At 39.0% G+C, this 26,852-nt stretch overlaps 3 protein-coding genes across 3 annotated transcripts; 1 reads left to right on the forward strand and 2 right to left on the reverse strand.

The window, feature by feature from the left end:
- Positions 1-748: 748 nt before the first annotated feature.
- Positions 749-9,040, reverse strand: rnf121 (ring finger protein 121). The gene is made up of 9 exons (XM_055043667.1): positions 8,894-9,040; positions 6,985-7,022; positions 6,430-6,571; positions 5,906-6,060; positions 5,668-5,775; positions 4,368-4,488; positions 4,155-4,288; positions 2,169-2,270; positions 749-1,124 (listed from the first exon to the last, which is right to left on the reverse strand). Exons 1-9 carry the CDS (start codon positions 8,969-8,971, stop codon positions 1,004-1,006), a joined length of 999 nt encoding a protein of 332 aa, XP_054899642.1. The 5' UTR covers positions 8,972-9,040; the 3' UTR covers positions 749-1,003.
- Positions 9,041-10,022: 982 nt separating this feature from the next.
- Positions 10,023-17,074, forward strand: LOC129368857 (ribonucleoside-diphosphate reductase large subunit-like). The gene is made up of 19 exons (XM_055044015.1): positions 10,023-10,158; positions 10,902-10,990; positions 11,069-11,246; positions 11,530-11,630; positions 11,733-11,792; positions 11,866-11,905; positions 12,011-12,173; positions 12,677-12,818; positions 12,911-12,994; positions 13,090-13,251; positions 13,335-13,414; positions 13,505-13,706; positions 13,822-13,971; positions 14,644-14,865; positions 14,978-15,054; positions 15,154-15,289; positions 16,191-16,286; positions 16,370-16,558; positions 16,636-17,074. The coding sequence occupies exons 1-19, from the start codon at positions 10,140-10,142 to the stop codon at positions 16,825-16,827; spliced, it is 2,382 nt and encodes a 793-aa protein (XP_054899990.1). The 5' UTR covers positions 10,023-10,139; the 3' UTR covers positions 16,828-17,074.
- A 463-nt stretch (positions 17,075-17,537) lies between these two features.
- Positions 17,538-25,697, reverse strand: LOC129368660 (short transient receptor potential channel 2-like). Its single transcript, XM_055043730.1, has 13 exons — positions 25,591-25,697; positions 24,650-25,342; positions 23,643-23,843; positions 23,405-23,569; positions 23,144-23,318; positions 22,855-23,055; positions 22,039-22,201; positions 21,868-21,960; positions 21,468-21,660; positions 21,261-21,388; positions 21,108-21,180; positions 20,912-21,026; positions 17,538-19,164 (listed from the first exon to the last, which is right to left on the reverse strand). The coding sequence occupies exons 1-13, from the start codon at positions 25,603-25,605 to the stop codon at positions 18,290-18,292; spliced, it is 3,090 nt and encodes a 1,029-aa protein (XP_054899705.1). The 5' UTR covers positions 25,606-25,697; the 3' UTR covers positions 17,538-18,289.
- Positions 25,698-26,852: the final 1,155 nt, after the last annotated feature.

The raw sequence follows: 26,852 nt of genomic DNA on the forward strand, positions 1-26,852 counted from the left end.
GCTGCCAACCGTCTAACCATGGGGTTGGCAAGTTTTCTTGGGGAGACCTAGGAGCCAATAATGAAAACCAAACAAAAACACCACTTCCAAACTAATCAGAAAAACAGATGTTAAAAAAATAATTACACTCAAAACTTTAGTTGTTTCATTCTGTTGTGATACTTCAAAAACAATCCATACAAAAACTGCTAAAGTCTTCATTTGTTTTTGTTTTTTTAAATACATATTTAATATTGTACATTAAAGAGGAGACCCAGAAGGAGCCAGTTTGACCAGGATCATTATGTTTTGATTTTAATTAACCAGTATGATGCCTTTGAATAATATAGGTTTTTGGGGGAAAAAAGTTTCCCATGGTCTTGAAATAGTGCGAGACCAACTAAATAACCTCTATTACTTCAGCGCTACAACATGTTAAAGTTAGGATATTGCTAAAAAATACCCTGAAAGTGACCTTTATGACAGGGTGATCAGTATGATTGAAAGGTTTTCCCCATTGACTGGATGCTTCTAGTCAGAAGACTTTTGACATCAGTTTTAAGAAACCTATGCAACGTTGAGCTAAAAATACACTGACAAATGTGAAGCAGTGAGATGAGTGATTAAATTGAAAGAATAAAATGTGTCAATTTGAGGAAGTATCAAATTGTTGACGTTTTCCGCAAAAAAATGTGTGACTCATAACTTTCAGACATAAACATGATTCAACCATGACACCTTCAAATATTTAAGACGAATCAGTAAGAAGCACCTTTTTCAAACCAATTTACTAGTTTAACCAAATAACAAATCACATGTGTGAGAAATGGATCCCAGGAAATGAACAGACCTCCAGAAAGAGAGCACTAATAAAATTCAAATGAACCGTAAATACAGATATGCGCCTATAAATATTTACAAAAAGTAGAGACACTTTTGTTGGTGTTTCAGTTTAATGTTAGGCCCACAGTCTTTTTGGAGCCAGTGCATATCTTCTCAGTCCATTGAGGTCTTTAGTCCGGGATCACTCCAGACCCAGGACGTAGTTGATGCCTTGGACAAACCCGATGATGACGGGTTGCCAGGCAACCAGGTATCGAAGCCAGTCCAAAAGTTGTCCATACATGACGTGCGGCCTCTCCCAGCTGAAGGAAACGGTGAAGGAGAACAACTCGAACTCATCAGAAGAGATGTCACCTCAACAACTGAATCAGGAACTCAATTAGAATATCAATGAAACTCAACCTAACGTAAGACGTTAAGCTCATAAATAATAGACATAAATTGATACATTTCAAGTTTATTTTTTTGCTAATTCTGATGATTACGGCTTCGAGCGAATGAAGACCCTAAATTCAGCTGCTTAGAGAACCACACAACAACTAAGTTAATAAAAATCTACTCTTTAATCAGCATACTGAAAACCTATTAGCATGTACAGTGCAGCACATGCATGAATACTTGGGTTAGGCCGCTTTTAAAACGACTTATTGCATCAATGCAGCATGACACGGATCAGCCTGTGATTCACTAAAGACCCGCAGGAGTAAATCCAGTGATTGTGTGGCGGCTCTTGATGCACAAACCACACCTAGTGAACATTCACACGTATGCCTGCTACGTGTACAGTTCCACCTTCCAACCCATTTCTTCCTTCCACTCAACTTTCAACTGATGTCCTTGGATTCAGCACTCTGCACCGTTTTGTGGGTTATGCCCCTTGTGGAGGGCCTCTCAGCAGACTAGATGGGCCACAACTCTTTTATGTTAGGAATATTTCTGTTTGGCCTTATGTAAAATATAATCTGTTCATAATACTCTAACTTAAAATAATCACTTAAGATAAAAATAAACCAGTTTTCTTTCCCTGAACTGAAATGCTAAAGGTGGACTTTAGCATTTCGATCGTCTAATTTAGTAGAATTCTGTTTGTTTTGGGAAACTGCGTCACACGCCTCTAATGTCTTTAACTGATCCATAAAAAGGAACAAGAACTTGATATGCAAGCTGGAAATTTCTAGTACATTAATTATCATCACTTAGTTCCGCTCAACTTAAACTTCTAAGAAGTTTATTATTTAGCTTGACTTTTTATAATACTCAACAGCAAGATTCAATATTGAGCACAAAAAGTAATTCATAAAGTTGTGTTATAAAAGGTTTTACGGCTGGAAGAACAAGAAGGATACGGATTGCTGAACATCCTCTTCAGATCCACCTTTTCTTTGCAGTACGGACACATCTGCTTCTTCCCCACAATGCACCAGCCTCTTATGCAGAACTCATGGAAACTGGACATGGGAGTTAAGGCTTCATGTATCACCAGCTTCAACATGAGAAAGTTGATCTGAACTTTTCACAGCATCAACAACAGAAGTGGCGGTGAAAACGCTGATTGCAAACAGGTGATTCATATCCCACCAGACTGGATAAGTCCTGAAGTTCATGGGGGAAAAAATGGACATGAAAAGATGAAAGAGCCCACATTTGGAGGCTGACATGTCAAAGGAACAAACATACCACCAGGTGGCAGTGATGGGGGATCCTCTCACAATTCAAACTGGTTATATTTCTGTTTTAAAAACCCCCTTTAAAACTCACAATTTTAAATATATCAAACATAACAGGCAAGTGAATATGATTTGTATACTGTTGACTGTATCCTGCATTTCACACATGGCAGGCGTTCGGTTGTGAGTTTGGTTTTGTAATTGTACAAAAATGTTATTTCTGTCTAAAACACCAATGTCGTGTTTGGAATGAAAGATTTTTAATGGATATTCTATGTGCAAAATATTTTTACTCAGAGAAGTAGATTCTTTAATTTACATCCCATTAAATTAATGTTCAATATGTAAATTGTTTCTCTTGATTCTTCACCAATTCTTTTGTCTTGAACGTTCAATAATCTCTCTATTTTCTAATTGTAATCTAACTGTTTATGGCTTGAATTATTTTCACTATTGTTGCTACAAATCAAGTTTGGTTATAAATCTTTCAAACTTCTGTTGAGCCCATTCTCCTCTGATACTCCTCAATACTGTTCTGCTCTCTAACCAGAGCAGGAAGCTTTGGTTAGAGCTTCCTGCTCTGGTTAGAGCTTCCTGCTGGGAAGCTCAAACCCAGTCCCAGCTTCCGAGCAGGGACTGGAAAGCTGGTTAGAGTTGATGGGAAGATAAATGGAGCAAAATACAGGGGAATTCTATTCAGACAGGACAACGGCCCTAAAGTTTCAGCCATAATAATGGCTTAGAGAAAGTCAACAACTTAGAATCGGAGTTTTGATAAGGTCTGTTTGCAGAATTTGCAAACAATGGACAAGAATTTTTCTCGGGTGTGCAAAACTTATTCAGACAATGCAGCTGTAATTCCAAATAGTAGTAGATTATGAAAACCATATATCTTATTAGACCCTACTTTATGTTGCTCTATTTTATAAAACAGAGTAGTAAATATTTTAAAATAAAGACATAGATAAAGGTTTTAGAATATTGTCAATTTTTTGATGAAATAATTACATTGAATTTCCACAATAATGTGTCTCTAAAGATAACGACAATGGGTTTTTTTTTTAGATCCATTTGTGTTGTCATTTTGTTGGAAACAATGTGCTTTTTCTAGCATTTACACACAAATCCCATATTAAAGATTGAATCCATCCTCTTTTTGCAAACGTTTTTCCCCCATATTAAACACTAAAAACAGGAATAAACTGGCAGTTATTTAAAAACAGCAGATTTTCTCAGTAGATACTTAAGTTGTGTTTAAGGGCCTGTGTAACATTTGCACACCTAAATGAAATTTTAACTGGAAAAATGACACTCGATGTTGAGGTTGCTGTGGACGCTAACATGGAAAAACATGCTAACTCCAGGTTTTAAAACGGAAACACAGAGTTTGAAAAAGGCTTCGACAGAGAATCATGCGGTTTACAACGTTCAGCAAATTCCAATCAGCACTGAGGAAGTAGCACGGGGTAATTTTAAACCAACAGACATAACATTCTGGAATAAAGGTCAAGCAAAACCCTACTAATTCCTCTTTACATTGTGAGAGATCGCATGTTGTGGTTTCTAAAACAAATCCTGAAAACAACCCATGATGCACTAGAACTTCTCTTTTCACTGATAAAACCAAATTAAAAAGCAAGTCTGTATGAGTGGCAGGCAGGATACACGTGATTGCAGGATAATCTGTACGTGTTCTCGATTATCCCTTCCTCACTGACATCTACGAGAATGGGCTGACCGCACACGGCGCAGATATTGTCCGAGAGGTGCTTGGTTGGCATCCCTGACGCACTGTAATACTAAAATGAAAAGCACAAATGGTTCAAGCAACATTTAGAGTCAGTCACTACCGCTAAAATATGCAATGCAGCTACTTACTCCAACAGTAGAGGCCATGAAGTCTGCACACATCTCAGCAAAGTCTCTACCAAGGACTCCATAGTACAGCCCATAGAACAGCAACGAAACGCCAAAATCCATAGCATCCTCTGGTTTTATCCTGCAAGGACAATCAGAGTGATAAACAAGAGCTGCAACAGACCAATAAAAAAAAGAACTAATAAAAAGACTTAACACTGCACCTAAATTATGCATTTTCACTATTTTACAAACTTTGAATAATTTAGGTTTCTTAATCATTTCAAACAGAAAACCTTTATCTCAAGATTTATTTTAGAATCAATAAATCTCGTAATAGCTGTAACCATGTTTTAAATATATCTAAACTGCTTAATCTTGTAAACAATGAAACTGAAAACAATAGCAATCTTCTCCTTAGCGACCATCTCTATGGAAAGAAAAAAGAGGAAGACAAGACTTTTTTTTAACTTGCAGATCATATGTCTCTCTTGTCATGAAAGCTTAATCTCTTTACATAATGTCTTTACAATTTTAGGAACAGACGGACTCTTACAAGCTACATTTTTCTGGACTGGGTCATTTCACTCTTTATCCAAGCAAATCTAGTAAATTGATTTCCAGTCGGGTTGGTTGTGGTTCATTTCAATTCAGTTTATATAACGATGGCAGGGCACTTTCCAAGACAAAAATCTAATTTGAGAACAGAAATTAAAAATTTATATTTTCCCTCAAAATTCAGCTCAAATAAAGTGACTCAGAAAATTGGAATATAACATACGACCAATAAAGAAACTCAATATTAATACCCGATACCAGCATCGAGTACTCATATCCAACACTCCAAACAGATTCCACAGTTCTGCTGAGTTTTCCTCCTGTGCTGTGCAGCTGTGCAACTCAAAGACTAAACTAAATACATTTATTTTCAGAAGTTATTGTGTGGTATCAGTACTTGGTACCGAAACAGAAGCACTTGTCAAAATTCAAAAGATTGGCATTTCTGCAGTAATTTTTGTTATGCTTAAAATGTTCTATATATTACAAGTTTAAGTAATTAAACTACTAAAATAAAAAACTTTTTGATAGCCTTCTAGTTTTTTTTAGGTGAAGCGGTAGGTGGATTCTTTAGAGTCGCTGTTACACAGAATTTGAAAACACCACCACCTAGCGGTGAGAAAGTGCAACACATCATGGAGCCCTAAAAGCTAAAACATTGGTTGAGTTGTACAGCTTTCATGAGCACACTACATATCACCCAGTGAAAAAATGTACAATATTTTAAAAAAATTAGAAAATAATTTTGTGCAACTATACATACCTGAATATAAGGTTTATACCAAAAAGTGTAAACATGACAACGCTGTAGCCAAATATTCCTATGGCATAGCTGATCTTGTACAGGAGGAGGAACCACTTGTACACCAACCTACAAATGCAATCAGACAGTAAATGCGTTTGACTTGAGACTGTTTTATAATTATTGCAGCAAAAATTTGTCATCTCTCCTTTTATGTGGATATTTGCCTATATTATGCACATCTAAAAACAAGATTCACCTCGGTGTGGTGCAGGCCAGTGGCTTGCGAGTGGCACGGAAGGAGATGTACGCTGTGATGACGGAGAAGATGAACCACGTGGACAGAAACCTCCACCAGTGGAGTTTGGTAGTGAAGTAGAGCGGCACTACCCACATCTGAAACAGTGTCACCAGCTACAAGACAGGAAATGTGCAGAAGCAATAGTGAATTTGAGCAAAAGAAAAAAACGAAGCGGTCAATGTCATCAGAGATGAAGGAAACTGAAGATCCATTTGAACTGAATTACAAACAAGAATGGAAATATCAGTTTTTATTACTCTGTATTAGCGGAAACGACATTGCCGCAACGTGCTGCCACAGATATAATCTAAATGTAAAGATGCATGTTCCTCAACACTGGAGATTTCACAAAAATACTTTTAACGCCGATGCAGACACACATACCTTTTGTCCCACTTGAACAGATTTTGAGACTCAGTATGCAAACCTTTACATGATGATATTTCCAAATTCACACTCAGCTTGTGTCTTTTGTGCCTTACGTTGTACGACTTTGGGTGTCTTTGTTTCCACTGCACGAGTACCAGCTGGGCGACGACCAGGGTGACGATGAGGATCAGCACCATTTCTGCGTGCATGGCCTCATGACCTTTGTGTTTGGCATGCATTTTTGCGTGCTCCACTCTGTTGATAGAGAAGTAAACAAGCAATGTCGGTATACAAGCAACCGCATGATCGGAAGATTTACACCAAAACAGGATATGTGCTCATGCTGGCACATGTGCTGATAGAAATACTGTAGATGGTGTCATCTTTAAAAACAAGAGCAAAATGTATTATAGTATTTTGACCTTGGTAAAACTAGATTATGTTTCAGATAAATGCATTGAAGAGATAGAAACAGATAGTTTCTGTAAATAAATCAGTAATAAATACTGATGTACTTATTACATCAGTATTTATTAAATCTGATGTAATAAATACATCAGATTTATTACTGATGTATTAAGCGAGACCTTGTGCAATATCAGCTGAAAACCTACTGACGTGCAACAATTAACCGTACAGACAAGTCTGAGTGTGACGCATACACTGACCTCCATTTCTCTTCTGGTGAAAGCTTGGACACATCAAACTGTAAAAAGGCAGGGGAAAGGGTAGAAAGTTAAAAAGAGAATAAAATTCCAAAGCGGTAGTTTGGAAATAACTATTAATTTGGTAATTCCTTCATTCTGTGTAAGATCCCAAAACTGCAACACATTTTTTTGGTCATTTGTGTTGTATTGCTAAAACCAGAAATTGAAATCAATCATAATTTTCTATTTTAAAAAAGCCTAATCTCTGTATCACTTGATGTTAGTTTTATTTTATTTACAGAGGTGAGACAACTGACAACTAGTTCTCGGTTAAAACTAAACCTGCATTTTTAAAAAAACTTTTCTAGTCGCGTTTATCACCATGCAACAATCAATTTTATTTCAATCATTAATTCTGGAGGGTAGATTAATTATAAATTTTTTTTGTCATTTAAAGACTCTTTGATGCTCGAATGGAAATTTTTTGTAACTGCTTTCTTTTCTGTTTAATTCAAAATGCTAATTTCCATTGAGATACACGTAGGACTTTTTATGAAATAAAAATACCAAAACAAAGTAAATAAAAAGCATTGGTGGAGTAAAAGCCAAAATGGTGCAGCTCTGATGAAAGAATGCTCTCATTCTGGAATTGTTCACTGTACTTAACAGCTACTGTCCCTCCCGAGTTGTTGAGCTTGTTTAGCAACCTGAATTAGTTTAGAGACTGGTAGGAATCACTGACATACTCCTGTCTTCTTATAATTACCTGGAACAACAGAGAAATATTATATTATATTGTCATCCTAAACAGGAGTCCAGTGAAGGTTCAGATGTACTATCTCAAAAAATTCAGAATATAGCGTAAAGTTCAATATTTATTGTCAGTCATCTCAGAAAGTGAAATTTATTACACAGAGTAAAATATGTCAAGCTTTATTTTAAATTTTTATTAACAGTTTTAATGTTTATGGTCTACAGGTTAAAAAAAATCCTCAAAATTCAATGTCTTAGGAAATTACAATGTCATATTAGACCAATAAAAAACTGATGTTTTAAGCCAACCTCCTGAAAGTTATGTACATTTCTATGCACTTAACACTTGGTTGGATGCAGTAATTCTTGCATGAATTACTGCATCAATGCAGCGTATAGAGGCAACCCCTGTAGCACAGCATGTGAGTGAGATGTACTACTAATACGTAATAATTTGTATTAATTTCTGTGAAGTAATACTGAATAAGGCAATCATTCTTCATTGAATATGATCAGTTCGGCACAATCTTGGATCCCATTTGTTATTATACTGCTATTTCACTGTTCTCAATGTGATGAAGGATAACCAGGCCAAAGGCTACAAAATGATCCACATCTGAATTCATATACAATCTATTCATCTACACAAAGTTGAAACAATAACACAACCTAACACACTGACACACAGTCTCATCACTGTACCTTTCAAAAAGCTAAGTTTAATTCAAACACTGAAATATCACAGGAAGTGCTAAAGTTACTCCCAGTGAAATTACCCGACCTTTGAGCCCCACCAGCCACATCATCTTATACTAAAGATTGCTTTAAAATGTCACTCACAGCTCAGGAAAAATTACAAAGGATCAAAGGATTTATAATCGAGAGAGAAAGGGAAGCACACAAGTAGCTTTGATTGAGTAGGAGCAGGTGATGCTTATGGTCTCAGCAAGGCTGTAATTTTATTTCTGTGTTTGTTTGCATTTGCCGTCCTGGCTCCACAAGTTTAGCTGTTAGTTCACTTGACAACATTCTTCCTCCCAGACACTCTGCCTGGTCATGGTTGTTGAGTTAATCGTGGTAGTTAGTAGTTAGCTAAATCTGGGAGCAGGAGCTAACTCGGAAGCTAGCTCCTTCCCAGACTAACCCTCGGCTCCCTGTTTATTCACATTAGTCCAACCTGGTTCGGTTCATTGTGCTGCTCCAACCCGTGGTCGTGCTCCACACCGTCAACCTCCACCTCAAACACGCCAGCCATCTTCAGAGCTTCTTTAACGTTCCGGGGCCATTAGCATTAGCGGAGCAGCTTAGGAGCGTCACTTCCTGTTTCAAATACCTTCAAAATAAAGTTCCAAATTAAATATAGGTCAATGTTATCATGTCCCCCTCCTCCTCCCCAGAATAACCATAATAGCTAATATTTAACATGTTTTCAGTGGGTTTCAATACCCAGCTTTTTAATGGGTCATTAAATGGGTTACAATACCCATTTAAATGAGCTGTGCGTAGCTTCTAAAATTGTAAAATATTCTGCTTGCTTAACTCTTGAAGCATAATAATATTCTCTGTTTTATTTCATGCAGAAAAAAATGTTCACGACTCTTATCAACAGTACACACAGCAAACTGAATTTGTTGCACCCGTTGCATAAAACCGTTGCATATTTCTTTTGGTTCTATTTTCAAACAGAAATATCCATTGTGAATTGATTGTTCTTATTAATAACTTAGGCTTCACATTCTTGCACAGTCGGAGTAAATATTAATTATTGTTAGCTTCATGCACTTTTTCTCTTAAAATGAACTGTAGAAGTGAAGAGGAACTCCGGGAACATGTTTCAAAAGCTACAATTATAGAACCAGAATTAAAAATAGCCTGAATTTCTCATATAAAAATTAAACAGTTCAACATTATCTCGATATCAGTGGTATATTTCCTAAATAATGTTAGTTTTGACTGTCAAAGAAAACGCAACATGGTCATATAACTTTATTGTTTACTTAGGTATCAATTAAAAAATTAGAAAATTATCAAGCATTAATACAAAAATGGAAGGGCTTTTTATAAACCCGAACAGGTCGTTGTTGGGGTTATTATCACCAAACTGCAAAGAGACAACCGTAGCCAACAGCAGACTGTTTATTCCAACAGTCTGCTATAAAAACCAATCACACAAGCGGCTGTTCTCTGCTTGTGATTGGTTCAGAATCTCCAAATCAGCGCTGATTGGCTGAAAACACCGACACTGTCCTGAGCTACAGCCTGTCAGCAGCGTTCGGCTTGTTGGCGCTCAGTTTGAGATTCAATGTTGCAGAGGATAATAAGCTGTAACAATCGTTTCATAGTTTTATTCTCTTTCTGCCTCCGACCGGGAAGAAAGCACTGAAACCTCAATTTTAGGAATAAACAGCTGATCTTCCGTCAACATGCACGTGATTAAGCGAGGTATAGTCATCAGGTTTGGTCTTTTTCTCCTTGTCAGAAAAACACGAAGTTATTTTTCTGCAAACCTCGTCCGACCTCTGAAAGGCAGTGTGCGTGTCTACACGGTGAAGGCTGTTTTATTTTACAGTATATCACATCACAGACGCTGCGGCGTGTTTTAGTTTCTTTGTGTGCAGTTTCAGTTTCCGCCAAAACAGAACAAAGAATCCAGTTAAGACACGACAGAGTTGAGGATTTATATGCATGTTCTAAGATTTCCCTTTTAAAAAAGAAATATATATATATATATATATATATATATATATATTATATATATATATATATATATATATATATATATATATATATATATATAGAATATGTATTATATTTTCTCTGCATTCAAAATACGTTTTTCTCTTAAACAAACGCATCTGAACCGAAACCCAATGAACAAATATACCTTGTTTAGTTGTTTATTTTGTCTATTCACTTTGATTTTTATGCAGAATAGATTCACAAACTTAGACTGTATGAATGTCAAAATAAGGCGCGCTTCTGTCATCTTGGCGCTGCAAAACAAAATGTTGACTGTGAGCTTCCTGATCATCCGGATCAGCAAGTTATTTGTTGTTTGATGTTTGAGACAACAAATTAAACTCCGCTTGACATTTAATATCATTAAACTTCTCTAGTGATTTATTTCAGAACCTGGGTTAATAAATATATTTTTTAAAACCCTCTCTTTTGTGTTTTTCTCTTAGATGGGCGCCAGGAGGGAGTTAGTTTTGATAAAATCACGTCCCGCATTCAGAAACTCTGCTTTGGGCTCAACAGCGACTTTGTGGACCCTGTAAGTTCAAACAACAGAAACAATAATCACACAGGAATGCACACCTTGTTCTGGCATAACCTCTCTCTATTTATGCAGACCCAGATTACTATGAAGGTGATCCAGGGTCTGTACAGTGGGGTCACCACTGTGGAGCTGGACACTCTGGCTGCAGAGACTGCTGCCACTCTCACCACCAAACATCCCGACTATGCAATCCTGGCTGCTCGGATCGCTGTGTCCAACCTGCACCGAGAGACCAAGAAAGTGTTTAGTGGTATGTTTGCTGTTTGTTGTTTCATAATAAGTGAAAAGTATTAACACCCCCGAAAGATTTGCACATTTTGCCAAATTGCACCCACAAATTTCCACGTATTCTGCTAAGATTTAATATTTGATACAAAAATAATGGCAAAGAGGAAAGAAGAGCAACTTATTTGTTTAATAAGTCACATAATTACATACAGCTTCATAATGACATCCATTGCTTCCTGTAAGATATTACTTACCTCTGTCACGACTCAATGTTGGAATCAACAACCTGTCTGCTTCCCACACAGACGTGATGGAAGATCTGTACAACTATGTCAACCCCTTAAACAAACGTCACTCCCCGATGATCTCCAAGGAGACGCTGGACATTGTCCTCGAAAACAAGGACGTAAGTAAACATGAGCGAAATTACATATGCTTGTGCCTTTAGATTTCAAATTGAGCTAATTATGTTTCGCCGGTGTTAACATGGCAATCTCGACTCTTGCAGCTCCTCAACTCAGCCATCATTTACGACAGAGACTTTTCTTACAACTTCTTTGGTTTTAAGGTAAGACTTTGCTTTTGGTATCAAATTTTAGCAATTAGCAAGCACATTGACAGATTTTATTTGGTTTTCATAGACTCTCGAGCGATCATATTTGCTGAAGATCAACGGCAAAAGTATGTTTACTTATTTGTTCAGAATTTACTTTCATGATTGTAAATGTCCCCATCAAATTATTTATCATTTTGTGGCCCTAAATTATTGTTCACCACTTTCCATAGTTGCTGAGAGACCCCAGCATATGCTGATGAGAGTCGCAGTCGGGATTCATAAAGGAGACATTGATGCAGCTGTTGAAACGTACAACCTGCTTTCAGAGAAGTGGTTCACTCATGCCTCTCCTACCCTGTTCAACGCTGGAACCACCAGGCCTCAGCTGTCCAGGTAAATAAGGTGAACGCTGCACACTTCCTGTGAGAAATTTAAATTCTCTCGTCATGGGAATGAGTGACTCAAGTTAATGACGCCTATGAACCATTTCTCGGACAGTTGAACAAGAATTGACTTTAATGAATGGGTGGAGACATTTTAATCGATTGAGGGATCAGATATTCATCCATAAGTTTATTGATGACTTTGAAAAGTCAATAGTTTACTAAGGGATATTAATGGTGCGTATGTTGGCATAATTCTGGACCGAGAAGAAAAAAAATGTCAAATGATTTAAAACTTGTTTGCTCAAGCCCCATTTTTGAAATTCATTGAAGCTATTTTTTTGTCTCGTCAGTCCTTTATGGAAAGGAAAAACTCAAATGCAACATTAAAAGTCTAAAATTTAAATAACTTTCAGGACTATTCCTGACAAGTGTATTTGTACTCCAAGAAAGCATAACCTAAACTTCAAGTTAATCTTTTTCGCAATTCAACCTCTTGGATGACTTTTACAGTTGTTTCCTGCTAGCCATGAGTGACGACAGCATCAGCGGTATTTACGACACGCTGAAGCAGTGCGCGCTCATTTCCAAATCAGCAGGGGGCATCGGCCTGGCGGTCAGCTGTATCAGAGCGACAGGCAGCTACATTGCTGGTGTAAGTCACATAAATGCAGCCAAGACTAAAATCAAACTTGATAATTTGTTCTTTTGAACAACCAGATGTAATGTATATGTTATGTTTTTCAGACCAATGGCACTTCTAACGGGCTGGTTCCCATGCTGAGAGTGTACAACAACACAGCACGCTATGTGGACCAGGGCGGCAACAAGGTGCCAAAGACATTGAAGGAGTCTAACAATGACACATAAAAAGGTAATTGAAGAGCTTCCTAATCCCTTAGTCTCACAGCCCATTGTGTTTATAGAGACCAGGGGCCTTCTCTGTGTACCTGGAGCCATGGCATGCTGACGTGTTTGAGTTTTTGGAGCTGAAGAAGAACACGGGAAAAGAAGAGCAGAGAGCCAGAGACCTGTTCTTTGCCTTGTGGATTCCAGACCTCTTTATGAAGCGAGTGGAAAGCAATCAGGTGAATCCCGAGAGAAATTTTCTGTCAGGTAGATCTGGGGTGGATTTATCACAAACCTTGTGTCCATTCCTCTGTCCCCGTAGGTCTGGTCACTGATGTGTCCAAGCGAATGTCCTGGGTTGGATGAGTGCTGGGGAGAGGAGTTTGAGGAACTCTACACTCGGTAAATACGACACGGCAAACAGGGGTTTTTTCCACCAAGTAGTGTGTTTTTCAAGGCTAATGCCTCCTTGCCGATCACATCCATTTCCAGTTACGAGAAGGAGGGCAGGGTAAAGCGTGTGGTGAAGGCTCAGCAGCTCTGGTACGCCATCATCGAGTCGCAGACAGAGACGGGTACCCCGTACATGCTCTACAAGGACGCCTGCAACAGGAAGACCAACCAGCAAAATCTGGGCACCATCAAGTCCAGCAATCTCTGCACAGAGATTGTTGAATACACAAGTAAAGATGAGGTGAATATGCTGACCCCTACAGGTTGAGATTGTTCCTACACGTCACCATGACTGGCCTTCTGCAGTGTGGTGACGTTAGATCATTTCAATCAGCTCTGCTCTGTCTCTAACTCAGGTTGCAGTGTGTAACCTGGCTTCCATCGCCCTCAACATGTATGTGACCCCAGAAAGGAGCTTTGACTTTAACAAGCTTGCATCTGTAACCAAAGTGATTGTCAGGAACCTAAACAAGATCATCGATATCAACTACTACCCAGTGCCTGAGGTATGACTCCAGCGCTAATGGCTCCGGGGAAGCTGACCTCCCTGTAGCTGCAGTTCCAGTCAGATGTTTACGTAATCAAATATTATGATGATTAAGAGGTTAATCAAATCAGAAAGTTGCATATTCTGCAGATATTGAATTTAAAACCTGAAGCTTATTTTACAAAAAATTAAGAAAAGTACATTCCTTTTTAAATAAAAGAAAAACATTTTATTGCCTAAAATATGCATTCCTTTAGTGCATGTATGATTATTTGTAGAAAAGAATGCATCTGCAGATAAAAAAATAGTTAATGCTCATCTTAAAATCTATAAAGTGTAGGGATAATGTGTAGATTTCTTTTGTTAATTATTGAATAGCAGAAGGTGCTCAAGTTTTTTTTGTTTTTTTTTTATTTGAACTTGGTGAAGCTCAAACTCCTACTAAAGATGTTCTGAATAGACCGTATTTACACAGTTTTTTTTTTAAAATTCAAAATCCATAAATCTGTCCAATTAATGCTCTAAATATGTTGTTCTTTCTGCAATTGGCTTCTTTTTTAGTTTGTATGCTTTAACAATGAATCATCAAGTAAATGAGCAGAAACAATTATTTTAATAAATTCATCAGCAACAAAAGAATGAAACAGTAAGTTTTTCTTTTAAATACCACTGCCTGCTTCCTGCATTACAGGCTGAAAAGTCCAACAAGCGTCACAGGCCTATTGGAATCGGTGTGCAGGGTCTGGCCGACGCCTTTATCCTCATGCGCTACCCGTTTGAAAGCCCAGAGGCCCAGTTACTCAACATTTACATCTTTGAAACCATCTACTACGCCGCCCTGGAGGCCAGTTGTGAGCTGGCAGCAGAATTCGGCCCGTATGAAACCTACGCAGGCTCTCCTGTCAGCAAGGGAGTAAGTAGTCTTCACACATTCATTTGGAGAAACAGCTCTCGAATCTGCAGATTAGAGTTTAAATTATGTGCTCATCATGCTGTTCTGCCTTTCGTTTATTGATTTTTTTTAGATCCTTCAGTATGACATGTGGGAAAAAAAACCAACAGACCTGTGGGACTGGAAGGCACTGAAGGAGAAAATTGCCAAGTAAGTCTACGTGAAACCTTCACTTCCTCTTGTTTTAAACATCTGTTTTCCTGTAGCAGATCCTTTATTCACCCTACATGTTAAATTGTTTGTCCTTAGGCACGGTGTGAGGAACAGTCTGCTTTTGGCCCCAATGCCCACAGCTTCCACTGCCCAGATCTTGGGCAACAACGAGTCCATTGAGGCGTACACAAGCAACATCTACACTCGCAGGGTGCTCTCAGGAGAGTTCCAGGTCAGCGCAGAATGCATCTGCTGCTTCAAATATCTCTCTAAAAAAAACCAGCAACAACAAAGAAACAAACATCAGGACTTAGTTTAGTCATGATCCAAATCTTGTTCATATAGTTGTGATTTGCAGACTGTGTACTGGTCCAGTATACTACTAATCAGTGTGTTGGACTTGTTCTTCAAGAATCGGTGTATTGAAATCTGTTCCATTTTGATAGTTTGTATAGTTTTTGTATAAAAAGAGTCACAAAAATCCAGTTAAAAATGAATGGGACGTATCCTATTTAATTTATTTGCATTCAGTGATGCTCTGGATTCTGCAGAATTTGGTTTTCTTAGCAGTGACAAATATTTTGTCCAAACAGAACTTTCTTAAGAGCCAAAGATCTGCATCCGACACGACAAATCCAGCGACAGTCAAAGCAACTTAAACCTTGTTCCTGTTGACTGGTGCTACTGCTAGGCTAGTGCTAACATGTTTATTAGCTGCTCTTGATAGTCTGCTGTGTGGTTACATGTAGAGACAAAACCTACCAAAAAAAAAGTTATTCCCCAGCTTTATGAACAGATATTTGCTTTAAATGTCATGAAATTTGATTGTATTTCACCTGCTTTCTTTGGAGCTGCATGAAAAGTTGTCTGGGTTTCATAGATGCAGGGCCATCTCTGTTTTACTGTGATTTGACAAAACAATGTGTGTTTGCAAGTTTTTATTGATTGTAAAAATTGCAGACGCATGACTCATTGCACCTTGTAATGAATAAAATTATAGATTAACTATAGATTTAATAGTTAAATCCAGTCCTGGAAAAAATTTGCGGGAACAGGAAACATGAGTGATATTTAAGACATCCGTAAAGGAAGAAAAAATTGCTTTAAGATCTTTTAAATAATTTGTTGTATAGATTGTGAATCCCCACCTGCTGAAGGACCTCACAGAACGAGGGCTGTGGAACGAGGATATGAAGAACCAGCTGATTGCACAGAACGGCTCCATCCAGGTAAAACTAAATAAAAAATCTTCAAGAAAACATTTTATTCTTCAAGAAACAGATTTTATAACATGCTCTCACTTCTTGCTTAGGACATCAAAGAGATCCCGGATGATCTGAAGCAGCTCTATAAAACAGTTTGGGAAATCTCCCAGAAAACTGTCCTCAAGATGGCAGCAGATCGTGGCACCTACATCGATCAGAGTCAGTCTCTGAATATTCACATCGCTGAGCCAAACTACGGCAAACTCACCAGCATGCACTTTTATGGATGGAAGTTGGTACGTCTGGACCCAAATATACAACCTCAGAGTATCAGCAGGAAGTCCTAATAATCCCCGTCCTTTCTTGCGTGCAGGGCCTGAAAACCGGCATGTACTACCTCAGAACGAAGCCCGCTGCCAACCCCATTCAGTTCACCCTGAACAAGGAGAAACTGAAGGAGAGCCAGTCAGCAAAGAGCCTGGAGGAGGAATCCAGAGAGCGCAACACAGCAGCCATGGTTTGCTCCTTAGCCAACAAAGATGAATGTTTGATGTGCGGCTCCTAAGACGAGGAGCGAGTCTCTCCAGCTCCATCCTATGAATTTCAGGTTGATCTTTGTTTCAAACGAGATCAGCCATTTGGCATTAAATGTGGATGCTAATGGAGACATAAAAAAAATTCAAAGCTCACTGACCAGCTGCAATAAAAATTTTTGGGGCTTTTTCTTTGCTTCTATTTATTAAAATATGAATAATTTTTCTATTTGTACTGCAATAAAAATAAAATAAATAAAAAGGAGTGGGTAATGTGTATGTTCTGTACTGTAAACATCTTTGTTCAGATTGTTTAGCAGCTGCTCTACACCAGGATGCCTCCTGATCCAATAATTATAAAACCACAAAGCCCTTTGTCGAAACCATTTTGAGTTGGTTTGAACTGACCAAACCAAGGCTGACTTGAAACAAATCGAATGGAAGCAGAATGTCTCTTATCCAGCAAACATAAAATGTAATATCGCAAGCGTCTTTCCAGTGAAGGAGAACGTAATGTGCCCTGGGACAAATGACGCAGCAGGTGAAAGATTAATGACTTGGTGTGTTGGTTCATGCCCCAGAGAGGAAAACGGTGCTAAACAAGCAGGGACCTGCGTCTTTCACTCTGTTGCATAAACTGCAGAAAAAACACTTAATGAAAAGAAAGTGGAGGAACATATCCGTGAACCCGGTTATCAAATAAGTTACAGCCCAGTCAACGGATTACGGAAACAAATTATATTCACCAGTAGAGAATCTTTAATGGAATGGTCTTGCCAAAAAAACAAACAACAAAATCAGAGCCAAGAGAAAGGTTTTATTGCTATCAATCATCCCTGTGTATGCGCTGATAAATGTGCTAATGGTGGAGAAACAACTTACTGTTCAGACGTCATCGGCAGACTAGCCTTAGCGTCTTAGTTAAATGCTTATAAGAAGTAGTCATAATAAAAAGAAACTACTCCTTATATTAGTTTTAGGGTTTCAAAGTGTTAATGATTTGGTATTCATCAGTAATATAAATCTAACCTCAAATGTACAGAAATTAGAGATTTATCAAATCACGCACCGACACTAAAAATGTGTTGAATGTTGAACAGATTTGACTTCCTTTAATGCCCAGAGCAGGTTTCTGTCCTCAGCGGTTGGGATGCTGAGGCTCTTGGAAAGTAGTGGGGAGATTATGAAATGCTAACACAAGTCAATATTGCGATTGCAGTTTTCAGCAATAGTATTGTAAATAACAGGAACTGCCCAGAATGTAAAATGTTAATGTTAAATAGTATATCTGTTTGTTTTCTGTGTGAACCTGTCCTCCTTTGGGTCAAATCCTTGTTTAGCTGCACTTCAGGTTACTTTTTTACGCATTAGTCCTTACAGACGTAGGTTATTTGCAGTCTTACACCTGAAAATATCTGTATGTACAGTGATATTTATCTACTGAGCCTTTTTTTCTTTTTAAACTTCTCAAATTTTCTGGCTATCAGAGACCCATCATGGTTTTACTGGTGTGCCGTCAATCGATCCTTCCCCTTCCTGTGAACCAAAGCCGGTGTCGTTGGAGCTGCTGCTCCCTGTTGGAGACTGAATCACTTTCTTATTTCCGGTTTTCTCGTCCCCCTTGGTTACATGAGATCTTTCCACAACATTACCCCCATGCTTCTTTCCCTTCATCCATCCTGGCTCGTCTGGTTTTTCTTTCAGCTCCATGTTATTGAACTTGTTTATCATTTTCTTCGCATCTGTTGTTTCAAAATTAGTTTTGCTGCCCTCTATTCGTTCAGGTCTGATCTCTGTGAGATTTTCTGTCACCTTGGGGTCAATCTCTCCTTGCCTTTTATCCTCCTTGCCCTCTATGCTCTCAACTTCCACCTTTTCTTCTACTCTAATAAAACCCATCCCTTCTGAGAAGTCCTCTTTTACTCCATCATCATTTTTCCTTACTTCTACAAGCTCTGTATTTTCAGTTTCTTTCCAATCCCCAAGCTCTGTTTTCGCTCGTCCCTCTTCCATTTTCACCACCTCGCAGTCTGCAGACTTATCCAATTCTTCTTCACGTTCATCCACCTGATCCAATTGTGCATCTGTGTCCTGCCGCGCCTCTGAATCGGCCTTCCTTTCATCGGCCTCTTCCTCTTTCTGGTGAACTGTCACTTTAAGCGATGTGCTTTTGTCATCTTGCCTGCTGTTAAAACCTCTGAAGTTATTCTTGGCACCAATGATGTATTTCCCCAGCACAGAGGAACCGTCCTTGGTCAGTGCGTCGTTTGCAGCGTGTCCATCAGTCATCAGAAGCTGCTGGATCCCTTTCATTTCAAGATGCATCCTGGAGACCGCCTTGTTCAGCTCTGTGATTCGGTTACCGATGTCTTAGGGGAGAAAACACAAATCACATCACAGTAATTAGGTTTGCTAACGGCAATTAAATTTAGTTGGAAACGCTCCTTTAATAGGAAAGGCTAACACTATGGATATTTCATTACGCAAGCTTCACACTGTATTCATCACAAATTACAGTTTCTGTTGATCAGCGTGATTTAATTTCAAGGTTCCAACACATCTTTAATTTGCAAATTTGATACTTTTCCAGTCTCAGACCTCTAGATTTGTTTTGGGAGGTTTCAGAAAATAGAAAATTCTTAAAGTTTGTGTTGAAAATAACATTTAGCAGCTTAAATGTCAATCTAGCCTCATCTACAGGATCCACCAACCATGAAACATTTAATTTTGTTTTATTTAAAACCTAAAATAAAGAATAACAATGTGGCAAATCAAAGTTGTTAGTTCTTTGTCAGATCTATGATGTACAAATGCAATCTCTAAATACACTAAGAACATGTTTTTGTGAATATATAAATTTTAAAGATGGTCACAGCAATGTTATAAACATTATTAGAGAAGTTGTTTACAGTCAAAAAAAGACTTTCAGGCGGAAAGTCTCAACATTTTATGAGACATCATGTAGACAATTAAAAACAACAACAGAAAAATCCAGTTACAAAACGGCACAGAACTGGTTGATTTCTTGGAGCAAAACGTCTCGGCGGATTCTGGGAATCCAAATTAATTTCTACACACAAGATAAAGCAGAAAACTGATGTGATCTTTGGACTCTCATGAGTCACCACATTAGAACAGAACATTTTCTTGAGTTAAAATCCCAGCACAGACTCAGAATAACCTCCTTGTTAAAGGGCACGGCTTTCAGAGCATCCACAAATGCATGTTAAAGTTTGAACATTCGTCTTAAATAAGCTCATTGTTCTCAGGCCTAAAAATGGGATGCACTGAACTGAGCTAAATGCAAAACTATTTGATGGTTTGATGAGTTAAAATAGTGGAGATGTTTGCAGAAATCATGGACACTGCTTCCTCCAGGCTGAAGAGGATGGGAACAGTCTGCTTTGTTACAAACTATATTCATGGATCAATAATAGATAGTGTAAGCTCCTGGATGCAGAGGTGAAAGAGAAACTAATTTGATGTCATAAATGAATCACCAGTTCACTAAAATCTACAGCTTAACTAACCTGAAAATAGTTCTTAACCAAAAAGACCAAACGGAAATGGGTTGAATAGTATGGCAGTCAAAATTTCCCCACTGATGTGTCATCGCTTATTGGAAAACAGAAACTGAAGTGAGCACCTCTTACTTTCTGATTTTAAAAAAAACGGCAGGAGGCATCTAATTGTCCTGTCAGTCTATGCCAAATACACAATACAGTCTATGCTCTTTCAGTCTTAATTACTTCTACCACTCGCTGATATCTGCTGTGTTTTGTTGTCATCAGTTTCATTTTCTTTCTGTTTATTTTTCAAGTTTCTTTGATTGTTTTAAATCAAAGTCTTTCCTTTCTTATTAACTAGTGACCATATCCGAGATTTATGTATGAAAAATATCGCCCCTTTCATTTGCATCTCTAAGACATTACATTAGCAAACTGGCACAGTCTTCTCTACTTAAAGCAATTAGAAGTTGCAACTTATTATCGTAACATATGCAACTTGCAGAAAGTGTAACACTTTACTTTTCATGCTGTAAAACACTGGTATTATTCTATGTCTCACAGACTATATTACTGCAACTTAACTGTGTTTATATAAAGAGTTTGTTACCTTTCCTCTTGGCCTCCTCGAACTCCCTGCGAGCTGACTCGATGTAGCGCTGCACCAAAGCTCTGATCACCTCCTGTCGGTAAGGCAGGTTGTTCTCCGTTCCTTTGTCGTTAGACTTTTTCAAAGAAAACATTTAGTCTAATGCATTAAAGCAAAGTCGAAAGTGATTAGCAAAGAGCACTGAACACACTCTTACCATAGAGGCTATGGGAGGGTATTTTTGCTCCGAGTTTAAGTTGCAGCAACAGCAGAGACATTTAAAAAATCCCCTTGAACACAATTTCAGAAAGTTACAAAGTACAGCAATAAAAGCAAAACATATAAAGTGTTGTGGAAGATTTGAGCTCACCTCAGGATGTAAAACACAGCTTTGGGAGAAGGGATGATATTGAAAGGCACAGGCATGGTGAGGCCCTCTCTGAAGTAGCTCAGGTACAGTTTAGACCGGGCAAATTTCCACTCCACATCTGCATCGTCCTGAAATCACACAGAGGACCTCAGATTCCATCTGTCATCTTCCACGAAACGCAGCCACAGAAGACCTGTTGCTCCATACCTCAATCTTCTGAAAGGAGTTTGTAATCATGGCAATCAGCATGTTGAGCAGGACGATGACGATAACAAGGGTGAAGATGCCGTACAGGATCCGTCCTACAAACTCCGCTAAAACAAACTGTGGCATGTCCACGTAGTCCTGGTTGGCCACACCAAACATGGTCCAGAATAAGAAGTTGAAGGTCTCATTAAACCTGTGGTAAAGTTGTGAAGTATCATCAAAATGAGATTGATTTTATGAAATAATAAAAAAAAAGGCTTTGGAAATGTTTGCAAGAAAACTGCAGCAAATGCAATGCATGCATTCCAAAATCAGGCTCATGCTACTGTGTTCATACCATCACTACTTCTCTAATCCTGTAGTTCAGGTTTCTATAAACCTGAACTGCCCACGTTCTCACCTGCCAAGATGTGGAGAGATGACATAAGGAACGTAGACATTGTTGATGCCACAGAGGAAGGCCGTCCCAATGATCATCAGTATAAACATGAACCTGTGAAAGAGAGAAACCTGTTGATGTGATTCGAGTTCCTCTCTAAGCTCTGTGAATATCCAGATCCAATGCCGTCACCTCATCATGTCGTCGATCATCTTCCCTATGGAGATCTGCAGCGTTCCCAGGGACTCGTGGGCTGGCAGGATGTAGGCTAAGCGGGTGAAGCTCAACATGCTGGTTACTGCAAACAGCACCTCGGAGATGAGCTGAGGGTCCTCCTGGCGCCAGTTGTCACGACCTCAGACATAAACACAAAGAGGTTTTACGGTGCCTTGTAGAAGTATTTATACCCCTAAAACTTTACGTCACAATTGTATTTCAATGCTTCTTATTGTGATTTTATGTGATCCATTGGCTTAGATGAAATGAGAGGACGATTATGCCGTCAACATTTTTCAAAACCAAATAAAATGCATGTCCTTCATTTGTATTTGGTTCTCTTTATTCTAAAACCTCTAATTAAAATCTAGTGCATGCATGACATTCCCTTGAGAAGTCACCAAATTATTAAATAAGAGACAATTTAAGCAAAATGTAATCAAAGTTGTTCTGTGAAAGCCAGTTATTACCTGACTAATCTGATGGAGCCTGGGCTATTTTGAAGAGATACAATGAGAAAACATTTATCTACCTTTGCAAAACTGATGAGCCAAGAGACTTCCAGCAATAATTACACTAAAAGGTGGTTCTACACCTGAGAGACTCATGCAAGGTGAATATGAACACAGATCACACTTTTTACATTTTCGTGCGTACAATTATATCATTTTTTAAAAATGTATTGAGGTTTGTTGTGACACTCCAAAATGTGAAAAAGTTTTACAAGTTGAAATATTTTTCCCCAAAGCACTTTAGTTGTAACTTTAGAGTAACTTGCCACCAATTTCTCACCAGTCTGAGTAAAGTAGATGCACTCATCACTATTGCTCTGATCATGGCACAGGAAGTGACCTTTGAGCATGATGAGCACACGTAAGGCAAAGGATGCCAAGTACATGCTCAACACTATCATGTCCAAGCAGTTCCACCAGTCCAGGAAGTAGCTCCGCAAGCCTTCAATCCAGACTTCCTTACACTCGTACCAGAAGAATCCTGCGTGACAGAAAATTAGCTCCCTTTAAGTTCCAGTTAGACTGGAGGTGTCAGTTCATAAATGTTACACCTGACACACTGGACCTACCAATCACCCACACCATGTGGAATGAGCTGTGCAGAATATTATGCTGACGGGATGCAAATTTGTCACGATAGATCTCCATAATTATGGATTCTCCGAGTAATGCGATGAGAAACCATAAGTACGACGCAGAATGAAGCAGAAACTTGATCACAGGGATTCTAATCATTTTCCCCGCCTGCAGAAAAACAAGAGGACTGTTGAGCATTAACTTCCACTTCCAGCCTTAAAACTCTGCAAGATATGTAGCGACTTTTATCCAACCTTCGACTTTGGGGCTATCCAGTAGACGAGGCAAAGAAAAGGCATGGTTAGAAAGATCCCAACAGAGACGAGGAGCTTCCAGGCTGTCCTGCTGCCTCTCCACCCAGCCAGGTTTCCACACCAGATGGAAGAAAGAACCTGCTGGCAGATCGGATGGGCCACAAACTAACGAACACACAGAGAATAAGGTTATTAAGGTAAATAAGAGTTTTTTTTCACCGTGTTCCTATCTGCCCACCTGCTTCTGGTTGTAGTTGACTGCAAGCCTGAGCCGTGACAGGTTGGGGATTCCCTCCTCAAAGGCCTCCTCTTCCAAAGCATCCTGGCTCTCATCTCCACAGCTGTTCAGGATTGTGGTGACTTCACTCTGGTTTCGGCACATGCCCAGTAACTCGACAGCAAACTCCTGACAGAGTTGCTCCAGGCCCAGGTACTGAGGCTGCAGGAGAAACAATTAGTTTTTCCAACTAAACAGAGACGAACAGTGATATGCAAAAGGTATTTGCCTCTTGTCGTACTTTTGTTTTGCTTTGTTGACACAATTTGTTTAGCTCAAATAAAGAGAATGAGAGACATGAGTATTAATCTTGTAAGTTTTCAAACAATGGCTTTATATGAAGTGGGGATCCTCAACCTTGATAAATTATGAATGAATCAAACTGCATTTGTTCCACAGGCCAAACCCAGACCTAATTACTTAGACATGTTGAACCAAGAAACCACTTAAGTACAACCTGTAGAAAAAACTAAAAGCCACAACATGATGTTCACATCTGAAGAAATGTAGGCACCAAACAGTCTGGAAAGGGCTGTGAAACCATTTATAAGACTTTGGGTCCAATAGTCAACCATCGGTTTGTGACCATAAGCTCAACTCTACTTGCAGTGGGGTCAAAGTCTCAAGTCCAATCCTGAATGGCTCCAAAATGAAGGTTTTAGGATGGTTTATTCAAAGTCCAGACTTAAATCCAATGAAGATTCTTTGGCACAACTTTAAGATGCCAAAGTCAAGTAGGATGAAATTTTGCCACAAAGGTCTTACAGACTGAGTTCCTGCCATCGTTGCTATTCCCACTTTTTATATGAACAGCCATTGGGATTTGGAGTTTTTTTTTCTCCCAGTACACAAACTCCTCATTTGTAAAAGGCTTTTTTTATTGATTAGAATTATATTTGTCTGATGTGACGCATTAAAGTGTGACAAACCAAAAAAAACACAAAAGGAGGGAAATTTTAAGAAGGCACCTTAAATTCGGGCTCTTTTTGGGACAACTTGCGGAGCTCTCTGCTGAGACTGAAGGCGCTGAGCATGGCATCGCTGGAGGTGATGGACAGATAGGCACGGCTGGCGATGCCACGGTAGGTGTTGATGCGAGACAAGGAGAACTTCAGCAGGTCGTACTGCCGGCCGTTGCGACACTCCAGACAGGCGCAGGATATCTTATGTGGCCATGGGATGCCATGGCCTTTCTGAGAGAGCATAGTGACTATTTCATAAAGATCTTTCTGACAGGCAAGTGTCAGAGGCGTGACACCAGGGGCAAACTGTGAGTTGTCAATGGACCGGTCGAAGATGGCTTGAGAGAAGGATCGTACGTCCATCTTGTTGCCTTTCTCCTGGTCCAGGCGGTCCAACAGGCGTTTCACCACCTTGGGCTGGTTTGTGTCCACAGCCACCAGCAGAGCCTCGTGAATCTGCCGGAAGTCAAACTTTACTCCCTGCAGAAGGGCATCCATGGCATCCTCATTGCCCAGGCGGATGGAGAGGTTGAGAGCCTCCCTCCACTGGCGGTCCTCCGACTCATCCAGCTGGCGAATGATGCCGTCCCCAGTCCTCAGCAGTCCACACAACAGCTCTACTTTTCCCTCATGAATGGCATTGAGGAGCTCCGGAGGGAAGCGCATCTTCTTGTTCATGATCTCTCGCCATTGCTCTGGCTGTTGTACAATGCAAGCAAGTTACCATCTAGTCACAAATGAACAGTGAATTCAACAACTAATATTTCATGCAAGCGAAGCAAAGTTTTCTGATAAGCCTTGATAAAAATAGATTGACACGCTGCTTCTTAAATAGGAAAACAAGACAGAAATTAAAGCATATTTGCAGCACAAAAAAATGCTTAAATCTACCTTTTTCTCCTTGCGATCGCCCATTCTGTAAAGCGCATAAATATAAAGGAACTCACCGTGAGGTTTTCCATTCTTGATGACAAACCAATCCACTCTTTAACGTTGTGATCCTAAAGCGAAAGCCTGATCAGTCTTTGGAGACATGAAGCAGATATCCACCAACTATTTTGAGCTTCAGAGATGGAGGTGAAAGATACCAATAGACTGGTATGTTCACTTTCAATCAGCAAACTGAGCACTGTGGCGATCATGTGCTACCGCCTGACTGGATGGATTCATCATCTTCCATAAACTCAATAACAAAACTGAATGTCCCCGGGGACAGGGCCAATTAAAATGTAACCTGGTTAAAGTGTTTCATGCTTGGCTGGGCTGAAAGCAAACTGTTTCAAACAGGAATTATCCCCGGTCTCCCCATTAGTAACAGCGCCACAGGACAATTAAAGAGGCTGTCATTGTTGCTCCCCAGATGAGGAGCAGGAAGCACAAAGGACCCTGGATAAACAAGCACCTCACAGTTAAAAGATTCACTAATTAATTTACCGGTTTCTCAACATTCAGTCCACTTTATAAAAGGTCAAATGGGATGAGAAAAAGATCACTTTTTTCTAACTATGCATATTTTATTGTGAATTCGTTCCCATTTACTCTGATGTCCCTAAAAAATAATCTGGTGCAACCAACTGTCTTCAGAAATTGCTTGTTTTAGTCAGCCTTTGTCTCCTCTTCCACCTGTGAAAACATGGCTCTATTGTAAAGTCACCAAATGTTTCGGAAAAGAGACTAATCAATACCAAGAGACCCTGGAGACAAATGAAGGATGACATTGTGAAGAAAGATGAAGCAAATTGAGGTTATTCAGTGTGCCAAGCTCTGCACAACTGATAGAACCTTAATATTAATCATATTAATATTATTTACCATTAATAAATGGAAAGAAGATGGAAACACACAGGTCAGGACCACCTAAACTGGCAAGTTCAGAGTAGCAACCAGAAGGAACAAGTTAGCGCAGGAGAGAACAGATGGACAGGCAACAATTTCGGTCTATATGGGAACAGAACAGGAAGAGTCTCGTCCCAAAACACCTACAGCTTTAATCACAGCAGCAGTGGATTCTACCTCTTATTGACTCTGGTAGTTTAGTTATGAAATATATTGCATCATTCTATTAAACAAAATAACCTGAAATTTGTGTCTGTAATGCAATAGCAATTATTGATGCATTGATTGGGATTTAAATAATAGTCAGTTCTCTACACTCTAGATTTAAAGTGTTAATTTTAATCTACATACGGTTACTAAAGGAGGAAGTGGT

The sequence above is a fragment of the Poeciliopsis prolifica genome, unplaced genomic scaffold (genome assembly GCF_027474105.1).
Source record: "Poeciliopsis prolifica strain line A6 unplaced genomic scaffold, Auburn_PproV2 SCAFFOLD019, whole genome shotgun sequence".
In the NCBI taxonomy this organism is placed as follows: domain Eukaryota; kingdom Metazoa; phylum Chordata; class Actinopteri; order Cyprinodontiformes; family Poeciliidae; genus Poeciliopsis; species Poeciliopsis prolifica.